Source organism: Bacillus rossius, chromosome 14 (genome assembly GCF_032445375.1).
Source record: "Bacillus rossius redtenbacheri isolate Brsri chromosome 14, Brsri_v3, whole genome shotgun sequence".
NCBI lineage: Eukaryota > Metazoa > Arthropoda > Insecta > Phasmatodea > Bacillidae > Bacillus > Bacillus rossius.
The window spans coordinates 20,673,665-20,694,037 of record NC_086341.1 but is presented as its reverse complement, the minus strand read 5'-3'; the positions used below and the strand labels follow the sequence as shown (position 1 = coordinate 20,694,037).

The following is a 20,373-nucleotide window of genomic DNA, read 5'->3' as shown; positions in this document are numbered from 1 at the left end:
GGCTTCTAGAAAACTGTAAGTGTTGGGCGTCTGGTTTTTTTTTTTTTTTTTTGCTCGATGTGTTCTGAATGTTTGACGTAATTGTTTGATATAATATTTTTTTTTGTAGTACTGTTGATTACTTCGGTGTTATGCCGTTGTTAATTGGACGAGGTATTCGTTGGTTTTCCCTGTTGGGGAGGTTTCACTGGGGCGTCCGATATATATATATATATATATATATATATATATATATATATATATATATATATATATATATCAGGCAAAAAAATTACACATATATATATTTGTGTAATTTTTTGCCTGATTTTTTTTTATTGGAAAAGCCTTTCAGGGTACACCACAGTAAATCAGTATTTTATTTAAGCACTTTGCGAATGGAATTAGAAAATTTGAAATCTGTAATTCTGATAACGTCGCTGTCTAACACACAGTCGTTTCAATTCCATTTGTGTGGTAAATGAAGGGTTTGCGCTGTGAAGTGAAATTATTTTTAGATATATTTTATATAATTTTTTATGATAAATATTTTATTATATTTTAAATTATTTATCTTGTGGTTATCAGGTGTTATCTGGTGAACTTTATCAGTCCTGTATGGCGGAGGATGGATAGTAAATGTAAAACGAGGATTTTGTAAATCCTGGCCGAGAGTACAAACTTATTATCTGTGGAGTATTTTTTTTTTTTTGCGTTAGAGATTTCTGAGGCACGAATGAAATTTTTTGAGATTTGGTCCACTAAATCATTATTCTTGTTTATTACCATATCTTCGTAGATATTATTCCTATATGTTGTATTTGTTAACGTTGAATGTAAGAGATAGTCAATTCTATTATATTGCCTTTTGAAACTTACTACTGTGTTATATTAATATAGTTATTTATTATAAAATTTGATTCAAATTACCGGCTGAGATTAAATCTATTTAAAATATTGTATAATAGTATTATAATTTTGTTTTGTATAATAATTTATTTTAACTGCGGGGATCAAGGGAATTGCTTTTAGGGGTGCACCCGGGGGAGGGTCAAGCAGTTTGTTTATGAGTGAAGCCATGGGTGGGTGTGGTTTTGTTTTTTTGATACTAACGCATGTGAATGCAGTGGAGCCGCCCAGACCCGCTCAGAGTTTAATGCCCTTGCCCCCCCCCCTTTTTTTTTTGCTGTTAATGTTTTTATTTTTGCGTGTATATTGTTGGTTTTTCCACCTTTAATTTTTTTAGTATTGTTTGTCTTGTAATTTGTTGTGGAAGCGGAAGCTGTTAATGTTCATCTTTATTTTGGCAATCACAACTAGCATCGCACTCTATTCCTTTTTTTATTACATCGTTACCTCCCTATAGCTTAATTTTTTTTCTTTTTTTGGTTAAGCTATTGGGGGGGGGGGTTCAGAATATGTGTGCCTACTTGAAACAAATTACAAAAAAAAATTTAAAGAGGCGTAGCAACGCATGCCGGGGCATTAACTAGTTGTAAATAATATGTAAATAAAAACACCAAGTATTAGGAGCAAAATAATTTTGGATATATTGGTATAATTCATAAGTTGAATTATTTAAAATTATGGTGATAAATTACATGGGGAATATAGTAGAGTATATTAGAATTATATACGTTTAAACGGAAAAACCAATTACATAAAAACTCACCAAAACTTCAAGAATATGATTGAGTTATTGATTGAGTTCACTAAGTTTGATTTCACTCACTATAAATAACAATAAAATCACTTCTGAATTCAGCAACAATTAACTAAATTATCGTCAACTACACATTAAAACTAACAATCTATTCAAATAAAAAAAAACACCAAAACGAAGAAAATAATAAGAATTATAGATTAATAATTAATCTCACTTAATTAAGCTCACTTAAATCAGGTCTACTTTATTTAATTAATTAAATCAATCGGTTTTTTGAAAATATTTATCCTGACAGATGTATGGTTATATTTTTATGTTGACACAATAAAAAAAGTATCAAAATGATTGTCATTTGATTTTAAGATAGCTTCAATTGTATGTACATAATCAAGTTATATACTACATAATACAAATTACACCCCTCTTAAACTAACAGGACTCTCAAACATTTTTCCAAGCCCCTTTCACGTGTGTGTGTGTGTGTGTGTGTGTGTGTGTGTGTGCGCGCGTGTGTGTGTGTACCTGACGTAGTGCCGCACCAGGCTGTACACCTCCTCCAAGGGCGCTGTCGTCTTCAGCGGCCTGAGGAACTCTATGGCCTGGCAGGCCGCCAGCAGCTCTATGGCGATCACCCGCTCCACGTTCTCCAGGACCTGCGACACACGAGCAGTTGGGCAGGGGGGCCTTTTAGTCCGGCACATTTTCCCTCGCCGGCTCGTTCTGTGGTCCGGGCCCGAACCCGTCGTTCTCGTTCGGAATCAATTTGCTTTTTTGAAGTGAAAACTTCTAATAGGAAAGTTTGGATAGGGATTAAATTCACTTCAGTCGTCATTGACATGGTCACGTGACGTGAATGTATATATATACACTCAGTAGTGCGCGCGCAGCCAGTACGCGAGTTCAGTCCCTGTACATCAGTGCTGTGCATATGTGAATCGAATGTGAGTATACAGTGTTCAAATTGTGTTTTTGTTCAATTTTTATTAAAAATCCTGTATTCTCATATAGATATATAGTTTGAATAACGAAGAAAACGGAGACTTTGTAGCAATATAACCTAAAAATTAAGATCATTCTTTTTTTTTTAAATACCTACAATTATTACTATGCAATGCGTATTTTATAGTAAATTAGGAGTTATTTAACTAACGTGATAAACAAATTTTATGTGTGTTAATATTTTTTTCGTGAAATTATTTAAAAGTTTTGATTTAAGATCAACAATTAATTTGCATATCCAAAAAATAACAACTGTTTGTTTATAGCTTTTAAGTTTTCACTTCTGTCGGCGGTCCTCGTGACTGCTTTGATTTTTTTTTTCTCCCGGGTGTCTGTGACCGAGCGTGCTCAAGGACACAGTCGACTGTCTGATTGGCTGAGAGAGCTGGCGGTGACTTAAGGGGGTGCCTCCCATTTCAGGTCAAGATTTTATATTTACAGTAATTACAGATAAACTTGTAGACTTTTTCAATTTGTTTAACTTTCACGAAATGAGAAATACATACAGCGCATAATTAGCTGCCATAGTTACACTTAACGTTTTTGGGTTGTACAAACAACGAGAATTTAATTTAATGCAGAACTGAAACTTTTTTTAGGTTTAACTACAATGCCACTGGCTACTTCAAGAAATGGTTTGAATTTCTTTCAGAAAATATTAATTACTTTTACCTGGCAATTTCAAAATTCGCAAAATTTGTTACGATTTTGACAGCCAAGAAACAAGAAATGAGTTTCTGTGATAGAAATTCAAAACGTGTCATGAAGTAGCCAGTGGCATTGCAGTTAAACCTAAAAAGTTTCAGTTCTGCAATAAATTAAGTTCTTCTTTTTTTGTACAACCCAAAAAAGGTATAAAAAAATGTAACTTTGGCAGCTAATTATGCAAAAAGTATGCCCTGTATATATTTTTTTTCATTTCGTGAAAGTCAAAAAAATTGAAAAAGTTTAAAAGTTGATCAGTGATTAATGTAAATATAAAATCATGACCTGAAATGGGAGGCACCCCCTTCATGGGGTGGGTTGCCTCAGCCTATCGTCGTGGATGAGACTCTATCAGCTTTCCCGACTGCGATTGGGAGGGTGTGGGATCAGCCACCGCCCACATCATCTTCTGTTGAGTGTGAGGCTGGGACTGAAGGACCTGGGAAGATGCAGCCAGCCTGTGATGGGAGTAAGGACCACTGCAATCCTGGAAGATATCCAGCTCCCTTCCCGCACAGGAAGGATGTCTACGATGCCTGACCGTTGACGTCATTACTCGACCTCTTCGAAGGATCTGGATTCCTACAAACGACTGCTGTCACCTAATGGCACACTTATTGGGGTCCTGTCCTGATATCTCTACAGCGCAACGGGCGGAGATGGCCCGATAACATCTTGACCTTGGCCGTCAAGTCTTTTTTTAAATGTTACTTCCTTAAGTGCGTTTTAAAAAGAAATGAGAGTGAATTTTTTTATGATGTGAGCGCAGCATTAAACGAAATTATCACAGAATGGAAAAAAAGGCTACATACAAATAAAAAGTATGTTTTTTTTTAATCTTATACTTTTATTGTTGATATTGAATACTGGTGCATAGAATTAAAACTATTTATTTTTTGCTAATTTAAGTTATATTAATTGGGTTCATAAACTTTATACGTATATTTTTAGGTTTATTTATATAAAAGATGTTATGTTCCCGTATGTATAATTTCTTTGATTTATAATTTTTTTCATTATAATTTTTAAATAAGTAAAATTAATAAATTAGATTAAACATCAATATATGATTTTCAGAATTAATTAAAATTTATCTAGCTTTTCTACTAAATTTAATTTAGTACACGTGTTTATATTAATGTTGAGTACTGACTATTACGCCAAGTAATTATAACTTATAACGTGCGTATATACGTAAGTACACGCCCTTTTTTCCACTCAATCGTTACTGTAGGTTTTCATTTGAATACAGTGTTTCTGTTTTTTATGACTGTTTACATTTCGCATCCAACAATATACAACTTGGCATTACCGTTAAAACAGTTCTGACATGGGCGTAGTCTCGAACTAACTGGCTTAAAGACATTTCACTGTAATTTTAACACTTTAAAATTCTATTGAACCATTTTCTTGCTGTCAACAAAGCAATAAACAATTAAACTCTATTTATTAATATCTGGTGAGTAGGAAAATAATGTGTAAATCACACTCACGGCTAGATACCATTGTTTTACAACAGATTTTCTACCATAACAATTTCAAAATTTATTGGCAAAATTTATTCTACAATTTACTGAATTGTCTGAAGTAAATAATAAATTATTGCTACAATTATTTTTGCGATATAAGTTATTACGTTTTAATGTTTGAATTAAATATTGGGAATTCCTATAACTGTAAAAATAATGTAAATAGATCATATGTGTAAACCACTTAGTGTGTGCTCTCTGCCTCAAATATTCAATATTACACGAAAACAACAATTTTATTGCAAAAAAACTGTAGAAACTAAGAATGTGTCTTTCTGTTCTTATTGCTCCCATTAAATTGAAATTTTTTTAGTCGTAGGAATAAATGACTGACGTAAGTGAATTCCAGATTTCTCAAGTTTGCTAGACTGCATTGTAAACTAATAAATACTCGCGTACTGATAACTTATTTAATCATTTTCACGGGGAATAACAAAGCTAAGCTGAATTCCTGTTATCATTTAAATAAAAAAATAAAATATTTTAACTTTCAATATAATCTATTTTATTTCCTTTGGTCCTCCCTGCACTAAAACTGAAGGAAAAAAGTACAAAGAAAATAATTCGTGATTAGTTTTAGTTCGTAGGACGCTATTTTTACAATTTAAATTTTGAGAAACCAATATTTTTTTTAAATTATTTGTAAATTTAACATTTCTTTTGTAAGTATTTAAGAGTTTAAAGACATTTTTTTATAATAATGTTTGAAATTTTAGTCTACGGTTGGTAATTTTATTTAATTCAATTAGCTTTGAATTTTTTACAAAACTTTTACATTAAGTGTTTTTTTCTTAAGTTTCGTTAAAAATAATCCATTTCATGTATCCACCTCTAACTTAGCCTCTGATTCAAAATATAGAAACCACATAAATCTTTAACTTTTCCAGAACAGGGGGTTGTATTCACATGAGACACCCATCTATGAGTCAGCTTAATTTTTTTAACTAAAACGTAAATCCCACACAAAAAAAAAAACTTACATCCATCCATTTCACATTTTATGCTGCCAGACAATGCGGTGTTTAACGGAAAACGGAATACACCTGACCTGTTAGGCAACCTGCTATTTGATACTGCCGTGCAGGTTAACATACTCAAATATCGTTGCTCCAAAATTAAGGCTCTGCTGCACGCTCCAGGTTGGGTTGGGTTTTCACATCGTAATTTTTATTTCCTGAAAATTCCTACAAACGTTTGACTATGTAAGCACTAAATTTTCCTTTTAGTTGTTAATTTTTCCGTACAAATCTCGACACACTAGGACACCTCAATGGCCATATCCAGTTCCAGGTAATTATATTTACGTTAAATACTGTCCAATTTGAATACTTTTTGAGCGAATGAATTTATTATCTTCAAAATTACATTTTTAAAGTTTTTGTAGAGTATCTAATAATGTAATAAAATGGAATAACTAACTGATATTTAGGTAACATGTTTTCAAATTATTTCATAAAATTTATCTAATTTTTACCCAGGCCTTTTTTAATTCTTTACACTGTCGTGATTTTGAGAGACAAGTAAAATATAATATTTTCTGAAAGAAAATAAAAATTTGTCGTAAAAATCCATTAGCATATACTACTTTGAAACCTAACCAAAAGAAAAAAAAGGTTTACGGACGATAATTTTACGTGATAACGTCATAAGAAAACCTTGATGAGAAATTGCATACTTTTTAATTTTCAAATATTATTTACAGTTTTTGAAAATTTAATTTAAATAATTTTTTTTAATATATTCACGAACAATTAGTTAAAAAAAGACCGCCTTAACCTGTTTGATATTATAGAAGATTTTCTCGCACGGTGGTTGGCCGGTTCTTGCACGCTCGGCTCAGGCGGTACGTGACAATTTTTTCGTGCGTGCAGCCGGCGTTCATCGATTTATAAGACGTCATCACGTCAAAGAATGTTTTTTAATACGTTATTTCACAAACGTGTTTAAATTGCAAACTTTGGTAACTAATTACGCAATGCATAGATTAATACATGATGTTGGGGAAGTTCTGTCACTCGGAAATTGTCTGCGAGCTTAGCAGTGTTTCAAGTAGGCACAAAGTAACAAACTGACCCGGGACGGAAACATATATGTGCATGCATGTAAATGCTTACATGCTAATATACAGAAATAAATGTATTTTTGCATCAAAATTGAATACTTGCAATAATAGATATGTACCCTATATGTAGGCTATGTATATACATATATGTATACGGTTCATATATAGGTATGTACATAATAATATTTATGACAAATATAATATATAAAAACATGTAATTGTATGCCCAAGTTTCATTAAATTATTTTTCTTTTTGGTAAAATATTTAAAACCTTATAACTTGGGAATACCTTGAAAATAACCCTTCAGAATACCTAGTATTGTCATAGTAAATATTAATTATTGTGAAACTTAAACCATTTATTAAATTCTTTTTCAAAGAATAAAAATGTAATGAAAATAGAAAATTACTTTAATAATTGTAATATATTTAAAAAAACAGTTTATGGATTGCATGGTATGTCAGGCTTAAAGTGAGTGGATGCAAATGGGTTAAGCCGCACCTGCAGGCACTTCCTGGCGGCGAAGCAGCCCATGGACACGTGATCCTCCGTGCCGGCGCTGGTGCTGAGCGAGTCCACGGATGACGGGTGGCACAGCACTTTGTTCTCCGACACTGCAACACGCCCCGGTCCACTTTAGTCCACTCTCGACACGCGGCATCTGCTGCCATCTGTGGCGGAGGACGAGAACCCAGCTTCGCAAAGCCAAAGGTAAAGACATGTTCGCTTTCATCGGAGCCTTTTTCATTACACAGCCCAAATTCCGCTCTGCAAATCCATTGATTCGGTAATCGACGCAGCTGCTCCGGCAGCGAATTCTAGCGGCGGGTACTGAAACTACGTGTGATTCGCGTCCTGAAATGTAGTTGAAAAACACAATTTGCGTGTATCGGCGTTATTTTTAAGAATTCTACATTGAATTTATTTTCCATGTTTCGTGTTATAAGTGAATTTACTATGTGAGAACACGTTAGTTTGATCGTTGCTGAGGTCAGATTTTACACACGTCTAGAGAATGCTGGAAAACTCGTTCACGTGTTTTATGGTCTTCAGAGGCAGTAATCAAAATGTTACGACCTCCATTTCAGATATTTAACGAAACATTTAACTTCAAATTTGCTGATTCGGCACCGATTTACACTCTGACAAGTCCGCACCAAACATCAAGCAGAATGTAACTACGAGGCAGTGAACCTGCGTGCATGCTGCGGATCTCAGCGCGGTGAGTTAAGGCCCATCCACACACGAGCAGTCCATCTCCCAGTTCGGACTGCTCTGACAGAACTGACCAGTCCGAACTGAAGACTTTCCCACACACGATCAGTCTATTGGTTGCTGTTGCTTGTTGAATGTATCATTTCATTGTATAATACGGAAGAAACGTTGGATATTTCATTTGAAATTGCATTTTTAGTTAGAAAAATGTGGGGGGGAAAAATATCATAAGCAACCAAAGAGTATAACCAAAGATTTCTTCCACAACACTCAGTTGTTGGACTGATTGTCTGGACTGGCAGTTTGGTCTGGGGAGACGCTTGTTCCCACACACGGCAGTTAGGACTTAAGTATCTCGAGCCCACAGTCCGATTCGATGAAAAGCTATCAGCTCGTCAGTCCATCAGTTCCGACTGATCACTCCACAGTAACTTGCTCACGTACATACAGTTCCAACTGTTCAGTTCTCACTAATAAATCCGGAACTGTATGTTAAGGACTGATTGTGTGTTGGGGGCCTTAAAATATACCACGCAAAACAATGGTATTTGGAAACTCTCGAACTCTGCGTCTTCAGATCCACTGAACTCGGTGCGTACTGAAGACCCTAAAAATGCAACTATCACGCGACTGCATTAAACGAGTTCCATGTTTTTTTTTTGTTGCACTAAAAGCTGAATTATTAAGTGCCGAAAGTACATTACACAGGATGGTTTGTTCACTAAAAAGAAGAATAAATACATCAATATAGTTTTCTACTTTAGGTCAATTTTATTAAACTTTCATTTGTTTTAAAACTCACGTTATACTCTCTTCGTCTTCTGAACTTTCATTATAATATTGTGAAAACTCACAAAACCGCTAAAAATTTCTCATTATTTACTTCCATGATGTCCAACCCCATTGCACTGAATAACAGCATCAACGCTGAAGCCAGTGAGGAAATAACAGCACTTAGTGCGCACCAGCGTATTGCGAGTGACCTTTGGAACACGATGTACAGGTCCTATCAAAATTTGAAGACCATCAGTAGAAAAAAATGTATGATGTTTTGGTTATAAACGTCTGGCAGAAATGAAGTATCATGTGTACATTCTTAAGTAACTATTTAATAATTATTAGTTTTTGACATTATTTGTTTTTAAAAAATAGAAAAATGGATATCTTTACTACAGGATGATTAAAGTTTGTTAAAAGGTTTTTGTAATAATGAAGTTTTCATGATTTTTTGTATACTTGGAAAAACCTTTAATTAGCAAAAATGTATCATTTGCAAGAATACGGTGATTGGTTTTCAAACTCATAATTACTAAAAATGGACAGCAGTTCAGAGAATATTTTCTTATCACCTTTAATTTGCTTTTTTTTAATAACATTTGCCAAATATAAATCAAAACCCATTAATTGTCTTTTTTTTTTTAGATTTATTGCGGTTAAGAAGCGATTCCTGCCAGAACGCAAGAGCCTTAAACTATAACATTAGTTTCCTAGTGTTCTCAAGAAGAACGCAAGAGCCTTAAACTATTACATTAAGATACCTAGTGTTCTCAAGAAGAACGCAAGAGCCTTAAACTATGTACATTAAGTTTCCTAGTGTTCTCAAGAAGAACGCAAGAGCCTTAAACTATTACATTAAGTTTCCTATTGTTCTCAAGAATTGTTGTTGGTCCTGTGCAACTGCACTGGGGTCCAGTGCAATGTAAGAGTTCCTGTTTAGCGAGACGCAGCGCTCTCAGACACGCTCGCCGTGCCACGCGGGTGAGCGTGGTCCAACTCACCCAAGGACGCAGCCGTGCAGTGAGCCAGCATGAAGCCCGAGTTGAGGCCCCCGTCCTTGACCAGGAACGCTGGGAGCTCGCTCAGGGCTGTGGACGAGCCAGAGATGAACAACACAGACGCACAGTTAACTGCTCAGGCAGTGGCGGCTACAGCGGTTAAGGCCCGGGACTACCCAACATGTTCAAAATTGAAAATAAAAAATAAAACTTTTTTACAAAAATACACAATTCACATTAAACATTTGGTTCATTTTGAAAACTACAAGAAAAATAAATCTTATTTTCATTACGAACTTGAAATGAAACTATACGTTCGTCTGCAGATTTGTAACATTTTTTTTTTACATTAACTTAAGAGTTATGTTTGTGATATGCACTTCATATTAATACAAGTTAAATCCTAAGAATTAATTTGTTGACCTTTATAGATACTAAAGTGTATTTTGTTGACTAATAATACGCCCCTGCGGTACAGTCCGGACCTATCCAGGATTAAATCCTGAAGCCGCTTCTGTCTCAGGGGTGTACGTGTTTGTGTTACGGCCAGCTGCACCGTCCTGCTCTTTGATCCGCGATCCAATGATCTCAGCCCGAGAACGCTATAATGATCACCACTCCAAAACGTTGCACCAACACTTACTGGGAATACACACGATCTTCGTTCACGTGAACAACCAGTTCATACATTCCCAATACAGCGAAAAATAGGAAGCATCAGTGTTGAAGAAACGTTAGTTGCATTTCTGTTGGCGGGCTGGAACGATATGAGGTAATCCTGTGACTCGGCGAACCAAATGGTAGATGCGATTGCCACAAGATGGCTGCACTTAAAGTCTCTTCCTTGTCTTTTTTTTTTTTTTAAGTTTTCGTAACGACAGAAAACACATACTCGTACATTCAAAAGTTAATATACAAAACGAAGCAGTCGGAAATACGAAAATATTTTTTCGACCAAAAAGGCGTTTATATTTAATATGGGAAGCCTTTAATCACAGACGAGAGAGCCACACCCGAAGTTCCCCGAAGTTCATGCTAGCTTTTTTCTCAGTTCTATCTCATTGTATAAAGCGGTGTGGCATTAAATTTTGTGGTCGATAAGGATAGGTTAGCTGCATTATAAATACTTTAAAACATTGTGGATGGTTGGTTATAATAGGTAAGTATAGCTACATTAAAAATACTGTAAAATCATTTTATGGTTGCTTAGCAAATAACCTTTTTAATATGTAGCTATCCAGGGCTAGGAAAACCGTTTACATGATTTCACAGTATCTTTAATGTAGCTATCCTAACCAAATCAACCGTCCACAATGTTTTGAAGTATTTATAATGTAGCTAACCTTACCTTTTACTAATGAACAAAAATAAACCGAAGATGCACGATCGGGCGTTTGTGTAAAAAAAAAAGGCTTCCCATGTTTGTTTGTTTTTCTTTCCACGTGAAAAGAGGTTGTAACTCTGGGATGAGTAAAACTTTTGATGAGTGTGTTGCGCAGAGCGACGCGCGCGTGAATGTGCGTGCCTCGCCGTGCCTCGCCGTGCCTCGCCGTGCCTCACCTGGGTTGACGAGTCGCTCGGTGCGTCGCTCGCTCATGGACGCCAGCTCGTGCACGCCGACCGCCAGGTAGTCCAGCGCCTTGGCCGGGTACTCGCCGTGGAAGTTGCCCGCCGAGATAATCTCCCCGCGGTCCGCGAACACTATCTGCGGCGCGCTCAGGAGAAACAACTCTCTCCCTCTCTCTCTCCCTCTCCCTCTCTCTCTCTCCCTCTCCCTCTCTTTCTCTCTCTCTCTCTCGCTCTTTCCCTCGAGACACCACCGGCGGACCTTTCCGCGCGCGAGCAGCAACAGCACATCAAAAAAAAAAAAAAAAAAACCGTGATTTTTCGTATGTCGGTCTCATAGTCTTAAATGTTGGATATTTTTATTTCCCCCAATATTAACCATTACTAGAGACCGGGAAAATTCGCGAATTCATTTCGCGATAGCTAAAATACAAATAGTTATACCTCAGTGCTGCCTCTGCCATTGGCTCACAACTCACCTGGATGACTCTGGGCCGATGAGAAACACCCAACCAAAGCTTTATCGAACCATATGCTGCAACGTTGGGACATCTCACAAGACAGCAGCCAATGGGTGAGTGGCATTTGACCGAGAGTACGCATAACTATGGAGTTCATCCTGCAGGTCATTGGACCCGCGAATTTTTCCGGTCCCTTACCATCACAAAAATGACTTACCACGCAAATCTAAACTACCGCTTATTTCACAGCAATACAGATAATAAAAAAACGAATTAAATTAGGCTGTAAATACTTACTAAAAAATTAAACCTTAACACCTTATGGAGTCGGTTCAACAGTTAAGTTTTTTAACAGTAAAAATTTCATCACGAAATTATTTCGTTCAACTGCGCTTTTACTTGCTTTTGATGTTAACTGCAGAATTATCTCAGTTTAAATGCCAGTATTTCACCTTTTTTTAAGTTATAATTATTTCTTTTTATAACTATAAATGATAACAGAAAGTATTTCATGAAAGATTAACTATTACAAAGATATTTTTTCTTAATATATATAGGCTGCGTATGTCCTGTGATGTTCACGGAAGAAATATATGCGGATTAATCACGCCAAGCGAAAGCCCATAGCCATGAAAACGAAAAAAAAAAAAATATTCATCAATTAAATGGCGAAATTTCATCAAATCTTGGTAATATATTTTATGGTATATCACAGCCCCGCCCTCGTGGCATACAGTTCAAGGGCCGCCCAAAACTGTCATATTTTAACGTGAATGAACTTGGAATGGGAGCTCACCTTATATCGGTTACACTTGGTTGGTAAAAAAATTTAGTTTGTTATACGTCTCCAGCTCTCGTCATGGTAAGGAGATAAAATATACGCCAGTATTTACGTATAATCATAAGATTCTATGCACTAAATGTTTCATCAAAATCGGTACGGTAGTTTTTGCGTGATGCTCGAACAAACAAATATACAAACAAACAGGAACACATCTATTATTGTATTGTTTTATCTCCGATTTCCGTCATCGTAACGAGATATAATACACGCCAATTTTTTTTTAAAGTCAGATCACAAGCATTCAAACTCAGGAAGTTTCGTTAAAATCGGTCCAGTAGTTTTTACGTCAACCTCAAACAAACTAACAGTGAAACTACAGTTTAATTGCAGTTTTATAGTAGTACTAGCTGCAGCACCCGGCGTTTACCGGGTTGAACACGAGTTGATTATATTGTCTGCGAGTTAACACAAAGTGGATATGCGCTACACTAGAGTGTGGTGGACACACAGAGAAATTACACACAATTGCTGTTTTTACGTCCATTAGCTACGGTTTTCTTTTTACCCAAGGCGATCGGTTGAACAGTTTTTAGAATTTTATGCGCTGCAGCGCCATCTAGCGGAGAGTTACAAAAAAACCTCCGTCAAAAAATTTGGTTGCCTGTAAAGTCGGTTCACGGACGATAGTTTAACGTGGCAACGTCATAAAAAAATATTGATGAAATTATTGCATACTTTTATGAATAAAATTGATTCATTTTTATTGAATTATCACTATTTTGTATGGATACAACGAAGGAGTGAAATGAAATCTACAATTTAATTGATAAATTTACTTTTATTTGCACTCATTAATTCAAATATGTTTATTACTTTAACGAAGAGATTATTTTAACTATAACTTTTATGCATGTTTGCTATTTAACTTCTTCCAATCTGTGTTATTCTGTTAAGGATAAGACGATGATAGGAAAAGTAGGAAACGAATGGGAGTGTTTCAAGTGTGCCTCGAAAAAGTCAAATCGATGGTTGTTCCAATCGAGTGGAAGAGAGATAGATGCGGCGCAAGCGTACAATGAGCGTAACGGGACACAGCGTAACTGGACACCGTGTAACGGGAAAATGTGCGTAACGGGACACTTCTTCGTGCGTTCAGCCGGCGTTCATCGATTTGTTAGACGTTGTCACGTCAAAAACACTTCGATGTGCCAACTTCCATGACGGTGTCGGAGTTTATCAACGTCATGCATACCAACATCGTGTTATATATATATGTGTGTGTATATATAACGTATTGTAAGGTTCTGGAAGCGAAGATATTACAGCGTGGTCGGGCCTCGAAAGCGCGAGACAGACTGCGGGCGGAACATCGTCCCCGGCCGCAGCAGGGAGTATGGGGACGAAGTGCCTGCAAGGATACGGGGTTGTCGGTGCAGCTGTTGATCTCGATGCTGATCACGCCGTCCACGAACTTGATGGTGTCGTGCACGATGCCGTGCACCTGCGGGCAGCAGCGCAGCGTGTAGGCGTCCTGCACGCGGTTGCAGAACCGGTGGCTCTCTGCAACACAGGCGCGTGTCAGCTTCCTCCCCCTGACCGCCAACAGGGCGTCTGCAGAGTGGCGGGAACATCACATGACTGGGGAAATAATCCAGAAAAAATCACGAACTTTTATAAATAATCTTGGGATTTTATCTTTGAAAGATTTGTGCAATGGGAGTGTATGACTTGATGTAAGCTTTTGGACATAACGCCATTGCTTAGCACATGTATGTCTGTAGAAGAAAACTACTGTTTCTGTTTTAGAAAAACTGTTGTGTTTGTTTCGTCTTTTCGTTTGGTCGTGTTTTTGTCTCGTTTTGACTGTTGTGGTGAATTTTTTTGGGTTCAATATTTTTGTGCTGTCATCATATGTGGTTTTTTTTTCGTTTCTCTTTTTTTTTTTAAACTATTGTGTTTGTTTCGTCTTTTCGTTTTGCTGTGTTTTTGTCTCGTTTCAACTGTTGTGCTGAATTTTTTGGGTTCGGTATATTTGTGCTGACATCATTTGTGGGGTTTTTTTTTCGTTCTGTTAGTCCATTTTTCTTTTGTTTATCTTTGTTTGTCGACCATATTCCTGTTGTGGAGTATTGTGTGGTGTTTATATCCTGACAACAGCAATTTTTTGCTTGATTCGTGTTTTTTGTCATTTGTGTGTGTGTGTTTTTTTTTTTTGTAGTTTTCTTCTACAGACATACATGTGCTAAGCAACGGCGTATGTCCAAAAGCTTACATCAAGTAAATCTTGGGATTATTTTGTCGTGTTCATAATGCTTTTTCTCTTTACGTGGGCGAGACTTTTTTTTTTTTTTTTTTTTTTTTTTTTTTTTTTGCTGTTTCACGCTACCAGGCCAACAGGATACATCTATGAAGACGAGAGAAAAGAAGTGGCAGGTACCCTGCATTGCCATATAAAATCAAGAGCTGCCGTGTCCACGGCGGACGGCCAAAGAAGGGAAAAACTTCGTAGTGTTAACTGGTTTGAGTGAAATTTTTTTCCTCTGCGAATGGAATGATTCTATGTCCAAGTGTATTTGCAAAATGAGAACACGTGAATTTTCTCGATAACTCGCTGGAGTTTTTTTTAATTATTATTATTCGTAAAATGCCCACCGACCTTTGGGAAATTTTTGAGGTGGGAACGGCCTACACGTACACGCAAAGGACAAAGTAGTAGTAACTACTAGCAGGCAAAAAATGCAGGTAGGTACCACAATCAGGCAGGCACAACATACGTGAAGGGACTACAGCAGACAGAACAAAAAAAAAATACATCAACGAATAGTATAGCCGAATACATATGATGAACAAAGGATTGCATTATTTATATAGAAAAATATACATATCAAAAAAAATATAAAGTCAATAACATTTATGGACAACAAATGATGATATTGAAGTTAGAAGACAATACTTAAAATATTTTAATTTTAATTTATTTATGATTTAAGATTTTTATAATTGATTTATCACTAATATTGTTTTCTAATAATGTATGATATAACTATATTTTTTGAACATGTGATAAGTCCACATTTTAATTGTTGCTATTAATTGTGCATAGTAATGGTTTATTGTGTCTATAGTTTCTTATTTAATACAGTTAGTTTAAGTAAGCTTATTTAGCAAGACATGCGTTACTTTGTTTTTGGGTTTTCAAGCCGTGTCAAGTGTAAAGAGCTTGCCAACGTTTCGGTCGATATTACTGTCGCCATCATCAGGGTAACAGTTTCCCACTTAGATGTCTTGACAGTCCTCTTGTCTTTAAATACTATCGCCTAAGATGTGAGTGATGCTTGGTAATTAACCTAACATCCTTATTTCGTAAGTCAAAAATTATTATATTTTAATGTATATTTTTATATCTAGTTTTTTCCAGTTATAAATTAGACCAGCATTTATGGAATAAATGAAAATCTGTTATTCTGTTATCGTTGATAATAACTTTTTAGCGCTAGTTACTTTATGTGAGCTATTCTGTTAGTTTATATTTTTGCCAAACTGATGTTATTTTTATGTACGATGTTTGAAGGTTTTGTTAATATTTATCAAGATGGTGTTTTAGATTTAAAATTCAAAGTAAGTTCAGACATTTTGAAGCTTGAAAAAGCTCTCCCCTTAAGAATCATTTGCAAATGCTCCTTTGATGACTTAATCACTGTTTCAGCTGAGTAATTTACCCTGTCAGAACTTCTCCGAGTGTATCTTGAGCTTCTTGCATTAACTGTAGCAACCTTTTGGGTGGCCGTTTTATTTTTGGCGAGTCCCATTTGCAGTAACTTTTATTTTGGGAGCTTCTACTAGCATTTCACTCGCCTCGCGAGGAAACGATCTATAGTGCAGTGTTCCTTAAGTTGCGTGTTTCAATTTATTCACATGTTCAGGTCATTTTAGAGGACTGCGGAATATTATTCCTGGCTAGGCCTTGCATATTGCCTTAACTAAGGGCTGCGCAGTATCCTATAATTTTGACTTTATAAATAAAACTACTGAACTGTGTCCCATGCGAACTGGGAAGTTACGGGGTATGGATGTTGACTGAACACTTGCCCCCCCCCCCCCTACTTCCTCTTCCATGTCAGGCTTGTGCGTTGGACGTTTCGACTGTGTGCGCCGTAAATAACACTAATTGCCCCTGAAGGCTGTAAGCTAAGCGGACTTTTAACATTTCATTACTTATTAGGGATGCTTTTTAGGGTTGTTATCCTTAACTGTGTTTATGCATTATTCCCGCCTGGCAGAATCTCTTCAGAACTTTCTCAAGCAAAACGGTTAACGGTTCCAGACATGCAGAACTTGGCCTCATTTAGTCATGATTACTGAGAACGCTTTGATTAATTACCTTCTACGCAGCGCACTTTAGACTCCTGAATTTTTCAGCCAGATTTTTTGTGAAGGGATTGCACGCATTAGGATATGAACTTCAACACAAAGCTTATATAGTTTATTATGTGTAATTTTTTATGTTATCGAAGCGTGTTTTCGATATTGATAGCGTTGCAAATTTTGTGTTTCACAATTATACGTCAACACTATCAAATTATTATCCGCAATTTATTCGTATTCCACTTGAGCTGGAAACAGGATAAAGCATGTTGAATTGCTAGTAAAACCATTTTTTTTTTGCATTCACGAGGTCTTCAATTTACTTATTAGCTTTTGGTTGGTGACTGGTTGGAGATATAGTTTTACATGGGACCCACTAAGTCTCAAAGTAAAATCAGTGCAGATAGATTTACGAGGGAATTCGTAAACATAACAAAGATCCCATGACAGTTAGTAAACAATGTTCCTCGTAAATTATTTAATATGAAGAAGCAAGGGTCACTGACCTAGCACCCGTTTATCACCAAAAATAAAATAATTTCACAAACAAAATTAATATTTTTCAAAATAACTACCATATTCTACTACATAAAAATCACTTCAGACCACACGTGTAAAGCGATTGTGCACAGAAACAAATGCAAATTTAGCATATGCCGTGTAACTTGATTCAAATCTGACATTTGTCAAAAATATTATCGGTGGTCTACGTATCCCAACTTTCAACTCTACGCTGCCAAAAACTTCATGTGTGGGTGTGTTCGTTGTAATGCTTTGCAATGTTCAGTTGGGAAACTGGCACCAATGGTGCTGTTTTCGAGATACTACTTTTGAGACAAGTTACATGAATCAGTCTTTACCAACACGGTGCCATCCTTTTCTGACAGACTCGGGAGTGGGGCGCTCGATGTCAGAGAGAGAGAGAGAGAGAGAGAAGCCAGACACACAACCGATAATTTACTTCTTGTATGATAAGTTAAAATTTAATATGAATAATGATCGAACAATTTTGACAGTAAGCTCCGTGGGAAAAATTTCCAAAGTAATTATTTGTAGATTTTTTTTTCGACGAATAAAATTCTCGAAGTAATGGTTCTCGAAAATGTTTGTAACAAATCGAGCAACCACGGTGTGATCGGCAACCCTGGAATCAGCCAAGCATAGCATATGATAATCTAATATCCTAGGAAAGAAAGAAATTCAAAAACCAAAAAACTGAAATTTATTACAAACAAATAAAAAAATTAATTGATAAAGTTATTATCTTAAGAATAGTCTAAGGAATTTATCCCTTGTAATAATAATTTACGAAACTGACTCTGAACCGAAATGGTGGCCTATGCGGGCGGTACACATAGTATAATCTGTATAATTCCTAGTTTGTAAGGTTTGTAAGGTTGTGTGTTTTCTTCCTCCTTTAGTTTTAAGACGTTGCTGGAAGCCGGGCGGGTGGTTAGTGTACCAACCCACCACCAGGGTAGCTGGCATCTTTGGTTACAAACCCAGATGTGTATTAAAATATGAAACTGTATCTTGTGTCTAAGAGTCCCCAAACCCCGCGTGGTAGACTCTTTTCTACTCTGACCAACTCCTAAATTATACCATCCTCTGTCTCCTGTATGTTCCTATTCTATTAACGTGTCCAAATTGCACCCAGGGTTTTCCCTGTGTCTATGCAGATTTCACCTGGGCCCAACCTAACATAGTGTTACGAAGACTCTAGCAACAAGGCTGGCCGGCCTGTGAGGGGTGCGATGCAGGTAGTTACCGTTCCTCTATTACCACTACACGCCTTATCCGATTAGCAGCGGTGCCTTGCTACCCCGGTCCCCTTCCTTCCCCTTCCCCCGCGCTTTCCCATTGATCCCGAAGAATTCTTTGCGTCTCTGGAGAATTCGGCACCTTTCCAGATCCTCGTACGCATGGAGTGGCTTAACTATAACACCGTTGTTCTCGGAGCTTCGAGTGTTGAGTCGGTGGTTCTGATGACGCAACACTTCGGAGGGCTTCGAGACCTTTCCAGACCAAGACTCGGCAGGTATACAAACGGAGGGGCTGGCCTGCGAGGACAGTAAAGTGAAGAGGTTGTGCGGTGAGTGGAGCGGCAGGCTTAGTGGTGCGTCAAGGGCCGAAGCACCCGGGTGTTGTGTGCGCGGCGGACGAGAGAGTGGTGCGAGGCAGTGTGCAGAGACAGAGTTGCGAGGTGAGAGACGAGCAGTAGAGAGAGCCACTGTAGAGCTGAGCTCCAGTGAAAAGAGTAAATTGTTTAACTACATTGTTAAAACTTTATTAATAATGTAAATATTAGCTGATCAATAAAACTAATAATCAGGCTATCCTCTTCGGACCTGTTTTTTTCACTAGTACTAATAGTTTTAATCTTCATTTACGTCAGGGGAGTAAGCCATGGTTTCAATCGCTTCCATCGCTGGCCAAACCCCGAACAAAGTACACGATGCAAGTGACCCTCTACCTGTATGGCAGGTGTATATGCTTCACCCAGATCACTCCCTAAAACAAACCCCTCTTATAAGCAAATTTTGTTTTCAAATAAATTTCTGGACGCGAATCACACGTAGTTTCCGCAACCACCTTGAGAATTCTCTACCGGAGCAGCTACGTGGACTATTGAATAATTTGATAAGCAGACCAAAATTTTTAACCATATAATGAAATAGCTCCAATAAAGGTGAAAAAGACTTGGAAAAAAATACTAAACCCCGGCTTTGGAAAACGTAATTTAATTAAAATACTACTAGTCTTTTTTTATAATTCACACTACAAAGTATTCTGTTGCCTTTTTTTTTGTGTTTACCTGTAAAGTGTTTGATTTCATTGTTAAGTAGCTTGGCTTCTGGGTTGTAACCGCGTCCTTGGCGAATAAATTAACCGACGTTTCGGTCGACATTGCAGTCGCCATCAACAGGGAGCATTTCGGTAGGTAACTGCTCCCTGGTGATGGCGACTGCAATGTCCACCGAAAAGGTCAGTGAAATTGTTCGCCAAAGAACGCAGCTACAACCCAGAAGCCACGCTACTTCGGACAATGGCCGCGAAAGGCCCTGCGAACATTATTTGCACTGTTTCAGCGAATGGGCAGAGTCTATGTGTTCTCATATTTATGTTTAACAATGTAACGTTTGAAAACTACAATCGAGTTTACAATTTTTATAGGCCTTGATAATCTTCAAGAGAATTAAAAGTTGCATATTAATTAGAGACCTGTAAAATTCGCGGATTCATTTCGCGATAGAATAGAGTCCAA

General features: G+C 36.9%; 1 protein-coding gene across 1 annotated transcript in view; it reads right to left on the bottom strand.

Moving 5' to 3' along the window:
• LOC134538707 (histidine ammonia-lyase-like) overlaps positions 1-20,373 on the bottom strand; it is a 58,554-nt gene that overhangs the window by 9,908 nt on the left and 28,273 nt on the right. The window contains exons 11-15 of the mRNA XM_063380146.1: positions 14,164-14,303; positions 11,493-11,637; positions 9,936-10,022; positions 7,444-7,556; positions 2,168-2,298 (exon numbers count right to left, since the gene is read on the bottom strand). Coding sequence (XP_063236216.1) covers positions 2,168-2,298; positions 7,444-7,556; positions 9,936-10,022; positions 11,493-11,637; positions 14,164-14,303 — 616 coding nt within the window. The remainder of the gene's footprint in view (positions 1-2,167; positions 2,299-7,443; positions 7,557-9,935; positions 10,023-11,492; positions 11,638-14,163; positions 14,304-20,373) is intronic.